Raw genomic sequence first — 17,852 nt, forward strand, 5'->3', positions numbered from 1 at the left:
CTTCGCGAGAAAGAGAATCTCATGTCAATGTACACTTACCATGAGGGCGTGATCGTTGTGGAACCATTGGAATGACGCAGTTGGGTATGATTCAACTCTTGCTTCCATAATAACGACTTCACCCGGAGCGACGATCTGTGGTTGAAGAGGTTCAATGAACCTTGGTGCCTGCACTGTGTCAGGTGATTCTTGTTGTTTCGTGATGGTGACAGATCCCGAACTGCGGGCTTCGCCGGCTGGGTTCTGTACTCTGACCTCATACTTCCCACTGTCTTTCTTTGAGACATCGGCGATTGTTAATTCGGTTGTATTTTCGAAGACTTCTAATTTTTGTTTAGGTGAAGGTTTGATTTCAGTACCATTTTTGAACCACTTGACTTCTCCCTTTGGCTGGCTTTCGAAATCGGCGGTTAATATTAACGGCTTACCCTTTTCTACTATAAGTGCTGGCAAAGGTTTGGTAATCTTTGGAGCGTACATCACCTCAGGTTTTGTGACTAGTACAGAATTAGTGATAAGCAAGTTAGCCCTGCATTCAGCTCGACCGAATTTATTCACTGCGCGAACTCTGTAAACCTTTTCGTCTTCGGGTGTTGGTTCCAGAATAGTCAGCTTAGCCTCTCCAGTTTCTGGTTTGAATGTTATCTCTGTTCCCTTCTTCGGCTTCACTTCCTTCTCTCCACGATACCATTTTACTTCAGGCGTTGGAGTTCCTGTAACAATGCACTCCAGAGTAGCTGGCTTGTGCTCTTCAGCCATCAATGGCTTGATCGGTGTTGTGAAGTGTGGTGCGATACCTTCCTCTTCTTTTTCTGTGGAAGTAATCCAGGTCAGAACAGCAATCTTGACAATATTCAGCACATAATACAAAAACTCAACAACAAACATGGACAATAGACGAGCAAATAATACGGGATGAATTGCATGAGATAATTTGAACCATTAGACAAAATCCTCAATCTGTAAAAATAATCGTTATTGATTATTCTAGTAGGTAAGGCGAGACGAATCGCAAAATATTAGCATTACATTTTTAGTTGAAATTCTTCACACACTTTGAAATGTATTACTAAAGCGTTTTACAGGAATTTTAGCGTACTAAGCATGACGTTGCTCCATTCGATAATGGACAAACAGAGCGTTGAAAACCACGCAAAATTCACAGAAAATATGCATTCCGACTCAGCCGTACCGAATATGACTAGATTCACTGTAGAGGTAGCAACACCAGCAGGATTAGAGGCTCTGCAAGAATACATCGCCACGTCTTCCTCTTTAACATTCGTTATCTCCAGTGTTGCCGTGGTTTCGACAACCGTCATGACGTACTTCTCACTAGCATGTAATTCCTGTTCGTTTCTGTACCACGCTACTTCCGGGAACGGATTACCGATCACTGTGCAAGTAAATTTGGCTGGTTTGTCTGGCTCGGCAATAACGGGTTGGAGCTTTTGTATGAATCTTGGCGCAACTTTTTTAGTTTTGTCAGCAATCGATATATCAACTTGGGTTCTCTGTCTGCGTTTGCGCTTTTGTTCCTCGGGTTGAACGTCTTTTTGAACGAGTTCTTTTGTATCCATACGCTTTTTAGTCGTAATATCCAGTTCCGTAATTTCTGTAATTTCATCAACTGGTTTGTCGTCGATGATCTCGATGGCTTTGGTATTGATCTTAACCGTCTTCTGTTTCTTTCCGATCTTAATTTCTTCTACTGACGTCACTGTTTCCTCGATAGTATCTTCTTTCTCTGTTTCAGCAATTGGTATAGGTTCTAGTCTGGATTCTTCAGGCTTGACGCTTTCTGGAACGTCTTGTTTCTTTACCGGTTTCAGTACAACTTCTTCAGGCTGGTCAACTTCCTCAGTATCTTTCCGTTTTACAGGCTTCAATTTAACCTCTTCCGGTTTTTCCTCCACTTGATCAGGCTTCTTGGGTTTCTTACCCCTTCGCCACGGTAACTGTGCTATTTCAGATGGCTGATCTTCTTTACGCGCTTCCTCGAGTTGTTCAAGCTGTAGTTCTGGTTGCTCAAGTTTTTCATTGTCAATAGATGGTTTTCTAGTGCGCTCAGATTCAACCTCTGTTGTGTCTTCGGTAGCTGTTTTCGATGGGATTGGTTTCAGAGATATTACTTCTTTTTCATCTGGCACTGGCTTCTTTCCCCTTTTCACAGGTTTCAGTTTGATATCTTCTGGTTTGTCTTCAGATTTGTCTTTTTGAACAGGCTTACGTTTCAAATGCTCAAGCGCCTGCTCATCGACTTCTGTTTTTGGAATCAATTTCAATTGCACTTCTTCCTGCTGCTCTTCATCAACAGGTTTTTGAGGTATAGGCTTCAGAGAGATTTGTTCTACATCTCCGGTCTCTGGTTTCGGCTCTTTCTTGACAGGCTTTAGTAGGACTTCTTCTACTTTTTCTTGAATCTGTTCAGGCTTCTTCGGTTTCTTAGCCCGTCGCCATGGTAGCTGTGCCATGTCTAATGGCTGGTCTTTTTCAGGGACTTCTTCGAGTTTTTCAGGCTGCACTTCGAACTGCGCTTCTGGCTGATCAACTTCGTGATCATCAATAGATGGCTTTGTGAGGCGCTCGAGTTCCACTACTCCAGTATCTTCGACAACCGATTTCTGAGGTATAGGCTTCAGAGAGACTTGTTCTATATCTTCGGTCTCTGGTTTCTTTTCTTTCTTGACAGGCTTTAATTTGACCTCTTCAGGTTTTTCGAGTACCTGCTCAGACTTCTTGGGTTTCTTACCGCGTTTCCATGGTAGCTGTGCCGTTTCAGATGGCTGATCTTTTTCGGGCACTTCTTCGAGTTTTTCAGGCTGCAGTTCGGGCTGCTCAACTTTCTGTTGATCAATAGATGGTTTTCTCAAGCGCTCAAATTCGACATCCCCTGTCTCTTCGGTAATTGGTTTTTGTGGGATCGGTTTCAAAGACACCACTTCTTTTTCTTCTGATGTTGGTTTCTTCCCCTTCTTGACGGGCTTAAGCCTAATTTCTTCTGGCTCATCTTCCGGTTTTTTCTCAATTGGTTTACTTTTCAAATGCTGAGGTACATCCTCTTCGACTTCTGTTTTTGGAACCGGTTTTAATTGAATATCTTCCGGCTGATCTTCAGCATCTGGTTTCTGCGGGATAGGTTTTAGAGAGACTTGTTCTGCGTCTTCAGACTTTGGTTTCTTTTCTTTTTTGATAGGCTTCAGTTTCACCTCTTCTGTTTCATCTTCAATTTTGTCTTTTTGAACGGGTTTCAACTTCACCTTGTCCGGAACCTCCTCTTCTAATTGTTTTTTCGGAATAGGTTTCAAGTGAACTTCCTCTTGTGGCTGTTCAGGTTCCCGTGGTTTTCGCTTACCAGTACGCCAAGAGACTTCAACTGTTTCCTCAGGTTTTTCTTTAGGACTCTTCTCAGAAGCCTGAGGTTCTACCAGCTTCTCATTAACAACAGGAGTAGGCTTCTTTTTGCCACGTCGCCAAGGTAATTCTGTCTGTTCTTGCGGTTCATCCTTAATTTTTTCTTCTACCTCCTTCGACGTGACTTCCAGGTCTATTCCTTCCGTACTCTCGTCGTCCTTTGGCTTATCTTTTTTCAGTGGAACGTCTAGTTTCTCCTCTGATGTTTTTCCTTCGATGGACTTTTTGGGAATTGGTTTGAGATGAACTTTTTCGACTTCGTCTGGTTTTTCCTCGGGAAGTCGGCTATGCGTAACTGGCTGTAGTTTTTCGCGCTTAGATTCCTCGACCTGACTGATAATTTCTTCCTCTGTTTGGATAACTTCCGTAATTTCGTCTTCCTGGTCCAGTGGAACAATTGTCACGTCTTTCTTAAATTCAACAATTTTTTTAGATTTTTTAGGTTTCTTCTTCTCAGGTTTCAGTGTAACCTCAATCGACGTAGTATCCTCAACAATCTCTTCCAAATTAACTTCTTCCTGGATTTTTTTCTCTGGCTGTTCTTCCACTGGGGTTTCTACAACCTTTTTAGGTTTCTTTCCACGACGCCACGAAACATTAGTCTCTTCATCAGGCTCTTCTGTTACGGGCTCTTCTTGATATACGACTTTCTCTGGGATCTTAGTCTTATCAATTGGTTCCAACTGAATTTCTTCCTTTTCTATTTCTTCTGGTTTTTTTCTCCTCTTGACGGGTTTCAAACCAACGACCTCTTCGATCTTTTCAGTAGGTTGTTTGGATTTGATTGGTTTCGGTTTGTCTTCTTCAAGCTTCTCCTCTTCAACATCAGGTTTTTGAACATGTTTTTGTTGCATGTATTCAATGGTATCTTCATCTTTAGGTATTTTCTGCAGTGGTTTCAGTGAAACTTGTTCTATATCCTTCTTCTCATCGGGTTTTCTATCACGTTTCACTTTCTTCAAGGTGACGCTGCGGATATCTTCGATTTGTTCATCTTTTCGGACTTCTGTAATTTCGGATGAGACCATTTCTTCTGTCACTTGCTGCTCAGAAATTGTACTTTCTTCTACGACTTGTTGTTTATCAACAACTTCTTCTACAGATTGTTTAGTTCTTGTAACACGATCCTTTCCACGTCTCCATGGCAATGCATCTTTTTCTGCCGAAATTTTTTCCGCCGTCTCCATTGATTCATTAGGCTGCTCTGTAGTAGAGGGCCTTGTTTTGGATGGCTTCTTTCCTTTTCGCCAAGATACTGTAGTTTCAGTTGTTTCAGGAATATAGACCTTTGGAATCTCTTCTTGATCAGGTTTGAGATCTTCCATTAGTTCAAGGGGCTTCGCTTTTTCTTCTTGTATTGTTTTCACAGGTTTTAAGGTGATCACGTCTTCCGTTAGTTCGTCTTTAGGAAGGCGTTTGACCGGCTTCAATTGAACTTCCTCTGTGTCTTCAGGTTCTTCCGGCTTTTGAGGGCGTTTTACAGGTTTTAATGACACAGATCGTATGTCCTCAACCGTTTCCTCTTCTTTCTGAACGATCTCACGTTGCACTTTCTTTCCTCGTTGCCAAGGTAATTTGGATGTTTGATCATCTGGTTTTTCATCTTCAGGTTGATCAGCAATCTTTTCAGGAATAATTTCCTCTTTTGGCAGTGTTTCATCTGTGGTTGGCTGATCTACAGGCTTCAATTTTATTTCTTCGGTCACTTTTTCTTCTTTAGGAAGACGTTTGACTGGCTTCAATTGAACTTCCTCTGTGTCTTCAGGTTCTTCCGGCTTTTGAGGGCGTTTGACAGGTTTTAGTGACACGGATCTTATGTCCTCAACCGTTTCCTCTTCTTTCTGAACGACCTTACGTTGCACTTTCTTGCCTCGTTGCCAAGGTAATTTCGATGTTTGATCATTTGGTTTTTCACCTTCAGGTTGATCAGCAATCTTTTCAGGAATAATTTCCTCTTTTGGCAGTGTTTCATCTGTGGTTGGCTTGTCCACAGGCTTTAATTTTATTTCGTCTGTCGCCTTTTTTTCTTTAGGAAGGCGTTTAACCGGCTTCAATTGAACTTCTTCTGTGTCTTCAGGTTCTTCTGGCTTTTGAGGGCGTTTTACAGGTTTTAGTGACACGGATCTTATGTCCTCAACCGTTTCCTCTTCTTTCTGAACGATCTTACGTTGCACTTTCTTGCCTCGTTGCCAAGGTACTTTGGATGTTTGATCATCTGGTTTTTCACCTTCGGGTTGATCAGTGACCTTTTCAGGAATAATTTCTTCTTTCGGCAGTGTTTCATCTGTGGTTGGCTTATCCACAGGCTTCAATTTTATTTCTTCGGTCACTTTCTCTTCTTTAGGAAGACGTTTGACTGGCTTCAATTGAACTTCCTCTGTGTCTTCAGGTTCTTCCGGCTTTTGAGGGCGTTTGACAGGTTTTAGTGACACGGATCTTATGTCCTCAACCGTTTCCTCTTCTTTCTGAACGATCTTACGTTGAACTTTCTTGCCTCGTTGCCAAGGTAATTTCGATTTTTGATCATCTGGTTTTTCATCTTCAGGTTGATCAGTGACCTTGTCAGGAATAATTTCTTCTTTCGGCAGTGTTTCATCTGTGGTTGGCTTATCCACAGGCTTCAATTTTATTTCTTCTGTCACCTTTTCTTCTTTAGGAACACGTTTGACCGGCTTCAATTGAACTTCCTCTGTGTCTTCAGGTTCTTCCGGCTTTTGAGGGCGTTTGACAGGTTTTAGTGACACGGATCTTATGTCCTCAACCGTTTCCTCTTCTTTCTGAACGATCTTACGTTGCACTTTCTTTCCTCGCTGCCAAGGTAATGTGGATGCTTGATCATCTGGTTTTTCATCTTCAGGTTGATCAGCAATCTTTTCAGGAATAATTTCCTCTTTTGGCAGTGTTCCATCTGTGGTTGGCTGATCTACAGGCTTCAATTTCATTTCTTCGGTCACTTTTTCTTCTTCAGGAAGACGTTTGACCGGCTTCAATTGAACTTCTTCTGTGTCTTCACGTTCTTCTGGCTTTTGAGGGCGTTTTACAGGTTTTAGTGATACAGATCTTATATCTTCGACCGTCTCCTCTTCTTTCTGAACGACCTTACGCTGCACTTTTTTGCCTCGCTGCCAAGGTAATTTGGATGTTTGATCATCTGGTTTTTCACCTTCAGGTTGATCAGTGACCTTTTCAGGAATAATTTCTTCTTTCGGCAGTGTTTCATCTGTGATTGACTTGTCCACAGGCTTCAATTTTACTTCTTCTGTCACCTTTTCTTCTTTAGGAAGACGTTTGACCGGCTTCAATTGAACTTCCTCTGTGTCTTTAGGTTCTTCCGGCTTTTGAGGGCGTTTGACAGGTTTTAGTGATACAGATCTTATATCTTCGACAGTCTTCTCTTCTTTTTGAACGACCTTACGTTGCACTTTCTTGCCTCGCTGCCAAGGTAATGTGGATGCTTGATCATCTGGTTTTTCATCTTCAGGTTGATCAGCAATCTTTTCAGGAATAATTTCCTCTTTTGACAGTGTTTCATCTGTGGTTGGCTGATCCACAGGCTTCAATTTTATTTCTTCGGTCACTTTCTCTTCTTTAGGAAGACGTTTGACTGGCTTCAATTGAACTTCCTCTGTGTCTTCAGGTTCTTCCGGCTTTTGAGGGCGTTTTACAGGTTTTAGTGACACGGATCTTATGTCCTCAACCGTTTCCTCTTCTTTCTGAATGATCTTACGTTGCACTTTCTTGCCTCGTTGCCAAGGTAATTTAGATTTTTGATCATCTGGTTTTTCATCTTCAGTTTGATCAGTGACCTTTTCAGGAATAATTTCTTCTTTCGGCAGTGTCTCATCTGTGGTTGGCTTGTCCACAGGCTTCAATTTTATTTCTTCTGTCACCTTTTCTTCTTCAGGAACACGTTTGACCGGCTTCAATTGAACTTCCTCCGTGTCTTCACGTTCTTCTGGCTTTTGAGACCGTTTTACAGGTTTCAATGACACAGACCTTATGTCTTCGACTTTTTCTTCTTTTTCATGAACAACTTTACGCTGCACTTTCTTGGTTCTTTGCCAAGGTAGTTTAGATATTCGGTCATCTAGTCTCTCCTCGTCAGATAGCTCAGTCACCTGTTCAGGTTGAACATCTTCCGGTTGTATATCTTTGGAACCTTCAATAACTTGAACGAGCTTCTGTTGACGTCTCCAAGGTAATTGTGTTGTTTCAGTGGGTATTTCTTCTTCTGGTTTAGCGTCTCCAGAAGCTTCTTCTTCTGGCTGAATTTCACTTTCAGTGTGAACAGCCTTGCCAGGCTTCTTTCCACGTTTCCGAGGTAACTCAACCTTCTCAACGGGCTTTTCTTCTTTAGGTTTAATCTCCTGAGTCTGGTCTTCCAGAGGCTTCTCTGGCTTTTTACCTCTGCGCCAGGATACCGCAACCTCTTCAGTAATACGTTGTTCTTCGGTAACCTCGGTATCAGTTTTGAGAATTTGCGCATCCTCTTCTACAGAATATGGCATCTTTGGTTTCGGTTTCTTTTTGCCCCTTCGCCAAGCAGCAGTAGCAGTTCTTTCTTGTTCTTCTTCTTCGATCACCTCTTCCTTTTTATCCACTGCTAAGATATTTTCATCTTCTTGGACATGGTACTCGTCCTTCACAGATTTCAACTCTACTGTTTCCACCTGCTGCGTGGTTGCCGGCTTTGTATCGCTGGTGGTCGGTCGGAGTTGCACATCTACTTGCTCAGGCTTCTCGACTTGTTTAACCTGTTTTGGCGTTTTCTTCAAAGTGATGGCTTCCTCAGTCCACGGTTTAACTTGTTCTGGCACCTTCACCACATCATTTTTGTTCTGTTTTTCATCTATTTTCTTTGTGACCGTTAATGTAGACGTATCTTCTGTTTCTACTAACAGTTTTTCTGATTCAGTCGTTGCAGTAGCGTCTTTGGCAATAATTTTATTCACGTCTTTCTTTGTTGATTTCAACTCAATCTCTCCCACTGTCAGCTTATTGGTGAGCTTCTTCTGAGGTGCACTTGGTTTCAATTGAACTTGTTCGACCGTCTCTTTTGGAATTTCTGTCTTATTGAGTTTGGGTTTCTTCAACGAAATTTTCTCCTCTGTCCATGGCTTGGGCTGTTCATGCTGCTTCCGTGTGATATCGGACTCAACAACTCTTTTAACTTGCAAAATATTTGTCTCATCCGACTCCACGTACTCAGAAGTTGGCTGAGATAATTCTGCGTCCTGTTCAATGGGCTGTTGTTTCAGAGGTTTAAGCTCAACCTTATCCAAGTCCGGTATTTCGACATCCCTTTTCACGGGCTTCGTTGGTTTTAATTCAACGTCTTCTATTGTTTCCTTCGGAATCTCTTTCTTTTCGGCCTTCACTTTCTTCAAAGTAATCTTTTCTTCAGTCCACGGTTTGGGCTTTTCTACAGGCTGTTTTTGCTTTACATCGGATTCCACAATTCTTCCAACTTGCAAAGTGCTTGTTTCATCCGTTTCCACGTACTCGGAGGTTGATTCCGAATGATCCCTTACATCCTCAGATGTCTTTGGTTTCACGGGCTTTAGTTCGACTTCGTCCAAACCTCTTTTATCAACGTCTCGTTTTTCAAGTTTTATTGGTTTCAATTCAACGTCCTCGATGGTTTCTTTAGGAACCTCCTTCTTTTCAGTTTTAGCCTTCTTCAGTGAAATTGTCTCCTCGGTCCACGGCTTGGGTCTCTCGGGAATCTTCGACATGATATCTGTTTTACTGACTCTTCTTATATTCAAAAGTTGGGATTCATCTGATTCCACGTATTCGGATGTCGACTCGACTGTTTCGTCAAACTGCTTCACTCCTGTCTGTGTCAACCTCTTCAAATCTACTCGTTCCAAGGTGCTCTCTTCGACATCTTTCACCTCAGACTTCACAGGCTTTAGTTGAACACCTACAACCTTTTCTTTTGGAATGTCCTTTCTTTCCGGTTTACTTTTTTTCAGTTGAATCTTTTCCTTAGTCCAAGGAACAGTCTTATCAAGTTTGGACGGAACTTTAAGCGTAGTAGTTTCATGTATTTCGTCATCTTCCGCCGTTTCTCTGGGATGCGTCTGTAGCCTGGATGGCGTCTGGTCATCGACTGACGTAGTGTCCTTATCAACAGGCTTCAAATCCACGTACTCAATGCTTGGTTTCCTGATTTCCCTTTTCTCTGTCTTAGCTGGTTTTAATTCCACCTCTTCCAACTTCTCTTTTGGAATCTCTTTGATCGTTTGAGGGGCTTTCTTGAGCTTCACCTCTTCCTCAGTCCAGGGTTTTACTTCCTGCTGTAGCCTAGCCTGCTGCAATTTATCTAGAGAAGTGTCTCTTGACTTTGGCTTTGCCTTTCTCCACGGCGTTATGTTCTTTACGCCAGGCCTGTGATGAACGCGCCCTTTCCGCCAGGGCAACGTCTCATCTCCCGGTTGAAGAGGCTCCCCTGTGGGGCGACCCTCTTCATCGAGCTCAATCAGCTCAACATCATTGTCGTTGGGCGAAAGTCCGGTGCCTCCGACAGAGGAACCTTTAGTTGGTTTCGTCCCGGTTTTAGCACCGGGACCACTCTCAGTGGGAACAGGGGCTTCGTAATAAACCCCCTTTCGTTCTGCAATACGAAATTCCTGATTATAAGAGAGACTTATCACATTCCAGGTCACTCCGGTTAGACACTCGGTAACAAAGGCATAAGTCAAACAGGAACGTGCTGCAAACTACGGAAAGCATCGGATTTTAGCGCTTCGAAAAATGTATATAATGTCTATCTAAAGGAATGTACAAGTCTTTCGACTTGTGTATTTCCAAACTCAAAAATAGGAAGTGGAATTTCATGGAGTAGACGCATAAGAAGGCGGAGGATTTCACTGACTATACTGTTCACGGTAGGTACAAGGCTTTAAGAATGTCAAAGAATCTAGGTTCAAGTATTGGGCAACGCTCCACGCGCGATTATCAAATTGGATTATCTCCGGCAAACACCTAAAAATACGATTTCCTCTGTGCCATCTTCAATTGTCGGGATTTATTTCAACGACATTGGGAGCTGATGACTGTTGGATGAACATTGGACTGCGACAGAAAACTTTCGTAAGAACGAACTATCATTTTGAGCACAAACTCGTGCGCATTCGTATGTATAACGTGAAACTGTTCCATAAATGAACTTTCATTGTTTGTCGAAGTGAAAGGAAGGACACCGACAATAGGCCCAAATAAGACTTGCCTTGCACGCATAAAACGAGAGCTGAACGCGTGAGATCATCGTTTAATGAAATGGTAAACAAGTTGGTTGCCTTTGTTATGAATACTAGAAATCTGTGACACAATGACTTGATACTATTAATCAACACGGTCGAGTCCACGTTCAATAGTTTACAGAGATGATTTTCCAAACAGCTGTGACTAACATAAGTCAGGAGCGCTAGTCATATGCTGTATGTTGTCAGCACCAGCGAGCGGAGAAGGATGATTATTTTTTTAACAATTCAAACATACACAATGACGCCCCCTCTGACGTTGGTCTGTCAGTTATTCTGATTATTTATACTGAAATTGAAGTGCTCTGGACTGCGCACAGGCCATTTATTTGCGTAGAACAGAATCGCATACGGTTTCCACAAATCGACGCACAGTATTGCGCAATTATCTTGGAGTAAAAAAAATTTTAAAAATGTTGAAGAAGGATGGAGCCATCTAGTCGAGTGGTTTGGCAAAACAAAGAACGATTGTTCACTCGGTAAGTGATCTGGCACGACTTAGTCCAAATGGGCGAAGGCTATTGCTGTTGGCAACGGCTCGGCCCTCGACTCATAAAATACTTTGCGACAGCTCGCCAAATATTGAATAGCAGTTGACTCAACTCTTGGCCAAAAGTTAATTACCATACCGATAGTAAAAATTTTTGAGCGACTGCTCGAGAATTAATTAAAAGAAAGCTTGACGAAGAATGCGCGGCGTGGGAAAATGAACAGTTCTGTATCCAAGTAAACAAATTATAATAAACTATTCGCATATGTGTATTTTGCCAGGCGTAGAAAATTAGTCATTGGCACGAGACTTGACTAGCTTCAGGCGGTTGGCATGCAGATAATATCCCGGGGCTTGAAGTCTTTGAAATAGACTCAAGTATGGAGTAAAATGAGTGTAAATAAATCCCAAGAAATGCGAAGACTGCTAGTTGAAAGGTAACGTCTCGGGCGGAGAAACGTTGTGGGGGGTGAGTGGCGTGTGGGGGGGGAGATCCCCACAGGTGTGACGTCACAACGCACGCCTCCACTTATTTTAGTCTAGCTTCAAGCTTAATAGTGACCCGCTGGAAGTCGAGGGAACAAGAGGCAAATTCAGGTGCATTTCCACCGGTGTTATTAGAGACGTTCGAGATAACCTGAGGAGGAACTGAAGAGACGGGAAAACGGTTTTGGGACCAAGTGTGTGTCGCGACAAAATGAGCATGTAACATAAAACTGGAACAAATCGTGATTAAAAAATGTAATGTTAGTACATTGGATGAAAAGTGTTTAGTATTCTATGGATTTGTATAGCTACGTTTCGCGCTCAAAACAGTTAGTGACAAGTGTGAGTTTGACAGTTCAAACTTCCGAAACGCTTTGATGGCCGCCTTCGATCGGGCTGCACAATGAATTCAAATTCTTAGATCCTGTGCGATTGGTTTCTAATTTTTTGAATTTGGCTTGTTCGAAGTGCGGCCACATTTGAACTGGATAAATGTGATCTTATATTGGTACTAAAAGTTGTGAAGGTGGCGTGAATACTTGTACATATTTTCGTTTCTTTTCAGAATCGTTTCCTCTTTTATCAAAGTACTCACTGCAAGTGGTATGTTTTTTTCTACCAATTGCGTGTGCTCGGAAAATTTTCAGTCAGTGTGGCCTTTGTAATTACGAGAGTTTAAAATCATTTTCATCGATGATTTAACTTCCTCTCATCCTCTGCAGTGTTAAAAAAAATTTCGAACATTTGTTTTTTGGATAACCTCATGTATGGCAATTTTTATCGATGAAAATACATCAATATCCATCAGTTCACCAATGCAGTGCAATTAAAATCCTTATCCCTGGTCTGATAATCGAATGTCCGTTATCTTACATAATCTCTTAATGACCATTTATACCGATTTAAGTCCTATCTAATTGAGACGACTGTTTTTGGTGTATTATTTATTTGGTACATAATTTTATTTTAATCATACAATTAAGGTAGAGGTGTAAACATTTGCGACGGGTCTGATACAATTAAACTCGTAGCGGCGGTTATCGGTTGTGTAAGTGGAGCAAAGAGTAGTTCTAGGATTTTCTAACTCACATAATTATATGTCTTTAAATAGCTGGTAAATGTAATTGTGTAGAAGTCGGGTGAATCTAATTTTTAAAATTAGGGGTGTATATAAAAGTATAAGCGTAAATGAATATGTAGTATATCGAGTGATGTGTTCAAATCGATGTACAATTACTATGATCCCGATGTATGATAAAAGTTGACGTCAATTCCGTCTGCCGTTTGGTCTGGTACAGAAGCACTGAGTCATCTTAAATCCGTTTCCTCATCCAGCATCCGCGAGTTGAGCTTCGGATCGAAGTCGGACAGTCCGGCAGACAAGCGTGTTGTTTGGCTTCTCGTACCTACATGTCCTCGTCCTCTGGTTTATAGGTTTCAAAATATGAGTCAAGCTCGGAGTCGCTCGTTACGAAGTCGAGTCAATCCGCCGTTTTCATCTCCCGTTATCCACAGACCAGAAATATGTTCGGTCTTCCAGAGAGCGCTGACACACGGCGGTATTTTTAGCTCGTTGAATCACTCGTGGCTAGGCAGGCTGAAATAGCTTTTCGCCATCGCCACCAACGACGACGACGACGATGAGGGCGAAGGCGACGAGGAGTAAGAAGACGAAGGCGAGGACGACGTTGACAGAGACGGATTGTTCTAACTTCCATCATTAACCCGGAATCGCAATCGCATGTGGCCCCAAAAAATCTCACGTCTCGCGCGTCTTCGTGGCTTCTTGATGAATCATTGTGTTTCAGAAAGGAGTTCGGAGTTATAAATATTTTCTTGCGGATCGCTATACCGGTTGATGGACGAACTTGAATCAGCTAAATTCTTGAGGCTTGATCATGGCCAGAGCTACTCAAGGTCGGCAGCAAATCATTTGGGTAATAAAAAATACACACGTACACTCGTATACAGCTGTGATATAGATGCTAATGACGTCAGAGCTGAGAAGAGGAGGACGAAACGGTTCGGAAGTTGTCTTATTTTTAGGTCAATTTGTCGTATCTTTATACGCCCCCGAGTAAATCACTCGAAATTATTACCGAGGGGATCTTGGCCGCATTTTTTTATTCAAGGTTAAGTCCAGTTCAATGAGGCAATTCGCTTTACGTGGTTCTAGACTTTTTTACTAATTGCCGCCGGCCATACTGGCTTCAAGATATTTACCCACACGACGGCTACTCGAATTTTCGAACTTTGACAATGACAATTGTGCGAGGTAAACTACGGTCGCAATAATAGAACGTAAGGTAAATAGAAATGAGAATTGGATAAACAGAGATCAAGAGAAGTTCGTACAGCTGAAAGAAGCCGTCGGACAATTCTCGCTGCGACTATTGCAGAGTAATTCGCTCATGCGTATGATTGGATTTTAGCCGAGGCGAAGGGAATCGTTTAGGACTGTAACAGCTTAGGACTTGACTTTGGGGTTTGAATTGCGGTTATTTAATGGCCGGGTTTTGGTCTCGTGTCCGGGCCAAGTATAGCCTCGTAATGTAATACACGCGAAACGGAGAGACGAACGAACCAACGAAACAGGAAAGTAGGGAGCGAACGCAAGGGAAAACTTGTATATGCAAGAAGAAGCAGGCGAGCCGAGAAACGAAGAGGTCAAAAATAACCCAGATACATCGAGTGCACACGGCCCAAACGTTGGCTCGTTCCGATTACGTTCCGAACGTGAGTCGAGGCTCGGGGAAAAGATGTATTATTTCGTTTTTCACGTTCGCGTGGGTTCCTGCTTATTAGTCGTACAAACATTGGAGGAAATCATCGTTTTAGGAAGGTATTTTTAGGTCGTGAATCGCGTGCCGGAGGAAGAACACCGAGAATCACCTGCAGGGTAGTAAGTCCGAAAAATAGACCGACGCTTCTAGAATTTTCGATTAAATTTTAATTTCGTTTACTGAACTGTGAAAGTATCGATCGATCCGTAAGATATTCTCATACTCTTGGAATTAAGCAAACCAAAAAATCGATAGAATTGAACATGATTTCATTATTCAAAATACACCCGACGTCGAAACCCCTTAGTCAGTTTTGCTACCAATACTACCAAACCCGATTTGCACCATCGTCTTCCTTCATCTCTTTTTCTCCTTAGGGTCAGTTACGTAAGTCTCGATTTATGAAATTAAATCTAAAACCGCTATGGCCGCCAGCTATTATTGAGAAGATTTTAACTGTTGCGGATTCACGACCGCTACGCAATATCGTGAGTAAATTTAAGACGGAGTTGTTTCCAGACCACGGCAATAAATTACAGTGAATTCTGGAAGTTAGTTTCGAAAAGCGATTTTCCAGCATACATTAAATAGATTGAGTACAATTTTTGTTCGTGGTAAATTGCGAAACCCTAAAGCTGACAGTTTATAACAAGGCGATGGAGATAATTTATTACTCTATAATAAATTAGTCGCTGTGTATATGAATTCATAGCTGAGAAGCGAGAAATATGTGTGAATTGTTGGATAAAATTTACTCGTGAGCTGGTGCTTTATAGTGTGTAACAAGTTTTGCCAATTAATCAAGATAAGAAATTTAAATCTCTTACAAGCAGTGAATCTACTTGATATTCTTGCTTCGCGTGCAATGAAAACTTATTTATAGTAAAAACGAATAAATTCCAAGTTACACTATTACATTATACATAATCGAATCAGCAACAAACGATGATGTTCATATTTATAGAATTTTTTTATTAGACTTTCCATTGTACAATAATAAATAATTAGTAGAATGTTAGGAGTAGATAATGCATATGTATGATGTGCTCTATGTTTTCGTAATTTTATCTAAGAACATTTTATGACAAACTAGACATTAAGTAAGTTTCCTTGTGAATGAATAAATGATTAAATAAATATTTTTTTTTCTATGACAACTTGACGTTTCGTGCTATATATCAATATAATTTAGACTCATGATGAGTTTAAGTTCTTGCCTTGTTTCGAACTAAGATTGGGCTTTGTTTTTTTTAAAAAAAAAAAGCCGTACTAGTATATTCGTAATCGAGGTTTACGTTGATTGCTATGCTCAATTGGCATATGCTCATTCGTACAGGATATTTTCGTTCATGTTCCTTCTTTCAATTCCGATTTATTTCAACGTATTTCAAGGTTTTCAACCCCTACCTCGAAATATCTCACAGCAAAGTATATACATACATATGAGTTACGGATACGTCTCACTTTTTCCAAAATCTTATTTATGCACCTTGTAATTGTATACCGTAATAAATTTACAACCTACATATTATACATATACTTTGCTCGTTGACATTTCCTGATTCGATTCAAGAACGTCAGTTACTATTAACTAATAATATCGTTTTTGTCAACGATTCGTTTTACTTTCACCGATCGTGAAAATCACTTTTAGCACCACCTTCACAGTTTCATCAGGTACCTTTTTGCTGTGTATATATGGTATATATATACATACACCCGTATACATACACCCATATATTTTGTGAATGTTTTACATCCCCACGTAACAAATAATTCACGATCTAAACCTGTTTACCCACATTTCTCATAATACTTAAGAAGACAACGAGTTAGTAAAAAAAACTGCCCGAGTTGCGAGTGATGATTAGGATGAAAAATTTACGTTAAAAAGCGAAACAAGTGTATATATATGTATTGATTAAAAAAAACGAACGATGCAGCTTGATGGACTCAGCAAAAGTACGTATCCACAGCTTTTTGTTATTTCTAAAGCCAACTAGCCGGCGACCTTGATGGCCAAATGGTCACCCGATCACCGCTTAATACCATTTTAAAGGTATTCGCATCAATATTAGCGTGTCTGATACGTCTTGGGGTCGTCTCGTTTTGGGTTGGATTAAGAATTAAGTTTGATCAGTTCTTACTTTTCACGATGAGTTTCGCCGACGTTTCTACTGTTCCAGCAGACGTGGTTGCTCGGCATGAGAAAGTTCCACTGTCTTCTTCATAGGTCGTAGCGATCAAAAGAACAGCGTTGTTACCTTCGTGTATCATCTACAACAATGGAACAAAAAATATATAATATCATCTCAGTCTTTGCATCGATTCTTCCGCGTGGCATCTGACAGCTAAATTGACGAACAAAACAGATACATGAATTTGAATTGATGTTATTGCTTCGATTGATCCACCTTTCACTAATCACACAATGACCCTTGGCGTTCAATCCCGCTAGTAATCGATATGCTAAACGATATGTCAATTAGTACTCGTAGGTGAATTAAACTCACTTGAAAGTCGGGGGATTGCGGGATCAAAGCGCCTTCGCGGTACCACTGAATTGTTGGCTTCAATTTAGGTGGTGAGACTTGAGTCTTGAACTGGGCCGGTTGACCTTCCATGACTATCTGATCCTTCAGCGGCGATAGCTTGGGAAGTACATCCATATTGTCAGGAGCTGGAAGAAAGTTAACAATAAATCGACTATTCCTGATGAACCTGTCCTTGAATGAATATTGTCTTGTATCCCATTCTTACCGAGAACTCTTAGATTGGCTGATGTGGTAACATCGCCAGCTGGGTTTTTCGCTATGCACTTGTAGACTCCCTCATCTTCGGGGAATGCCTCCGAGATTCTCAGGGTGCAAACATCGCCGTCTTTCTGCATTTGGAAGTACTTGGAGGGTTTGATTACCTGTAGGAAGTGTTTCAAGAAGATTTTTTTTCAGAATTAGCGAACAATTCTGCAAAATAACATATGAATAGAGAAACGAAACAATCACATAGTTTTGACTATTTCTTATTCACCTTATCTCCCTTCTTCCATTGGACAGTCGGCGTGGGTTTTCCGGAGATTTTGCACTTGAAGGCAACAGCCGTTCCTTCCTTGATTGTCTGGTCCTTCAGCGGTTCAGCAACGAAAGGTGCTTTTTCAGCCCCGGGTGTGCTGGGCTTTGAAACTTTCGTTGGCGAGGATGGTGACTGGATAGTACACTCCGCATCGCAGCGAGCTTCGCCAGCCCTGTTGATGGCGACGCATTCGTACTTGGCAGTATCTTCAGGAACAGTCTCCAGGATCAGTAGAGTATACACGTTATCTTCCTCCAAAGTCTTGTAACGAATGTCTGCGGTGACTTTCTTTCCATTCTGAAACAGGTAATGTTTTCACGCTTTCGTCAGTTTCTCAAC

At 41.5% G+C, this 17,852-nt stretch overlaps 2 protein-coding genes and 1 long non-coding RNA gene across 6 annotated transcripts in view; 1 reads left to right on the plus strand and 2 right to left on the minus strand.

The window, feature by feature from the left end:
* LOC107220428 (titin) overlaps positions 1 to 10,136 on the minus strand; it is a 67,029-nt gene extending 56,893 nt beyond the window's left edge. For all 3 annotated transcript variants that reach the window (XM_046732918.1, XM_046732919.1, XM_046732917.1), the window contains exons 1-2: positions 1,193 to 10,136; positions 40 to 812 (exon numbers count right to left, since the gene is read on the minus strand). In XM_046732918.1, coding sequence (XP_046588874.1) covers positions 40 to 812; positions 1,193 to 9,149 — 8,730 coding nt within the window. In that variant the 5' untranslated portion in view covers positions 9,150 to 10,136. The remainder of the gene's footprint in view (positions 1 to 39; positions 813 to 1,192) is intronic.
* Positions 10,137 to 11,647: 1,511 nt separating this feature from the next.
* Positions 11,648 to 16,270, plus strand: LOC124293146. Its single transcript, XR_006903079.1, has 2 exons — positions 11,648 to 12,000; positions 12,224 to 16,270. It is a non-coding gene; the product is annotated as an uncharacterized LOC124293146 (long non-coding RNA).
* The window catches only part of LOC107222577 (titin), a 28,004-nt gene continuing 25,544 nt past the window's right edge, over positions 15,393 to 17,852 (minus strand). For both annotated transcript variants that reach the window (XM_046732927.1, XM_015661996.2), the window contains 4 exons: positions 17,472 to 17,810; positions 17,202 to 17,358; positions 16,955 to 17,121; positions 15,393 to 16,718 (listed from right to left, as the gene is read on the minus strand). In XM_046732927.1, the coding sequence (XP_046588883.1) occupies positions 16,578 to 16,718; positions 16,955 to 17,121; positions 17,202 to 17,358; positions 17,472 to 17,810 (804 nt within the window). In that variant the 3' untranslated portion in view covers positions 15,393 to 16,577. The remainder of the gene's footprint in view (positions 16,719 to 16,954; positions 17,122 to 17,201; positions 17,359 to 17,471; positions 17,811 to 17,852) is intronic.

The sequence above is a fragment of the Neodiprion lecontei genome, chromosome 2 (genome assembly GCF_021901455.1).
Source record: "Neodiprion lecontei isolate iyNeoLeco1 chromosome 2, iyNeoLeco1.1, whole genome shotgun sequence".
Classification (NCBI taxonomy): Eukaryota; Metazoa; Arthropoda; class Insecta; order Hymenoptera; family Diprionidae; genus Neodiprion; species Neodiprion lecontei.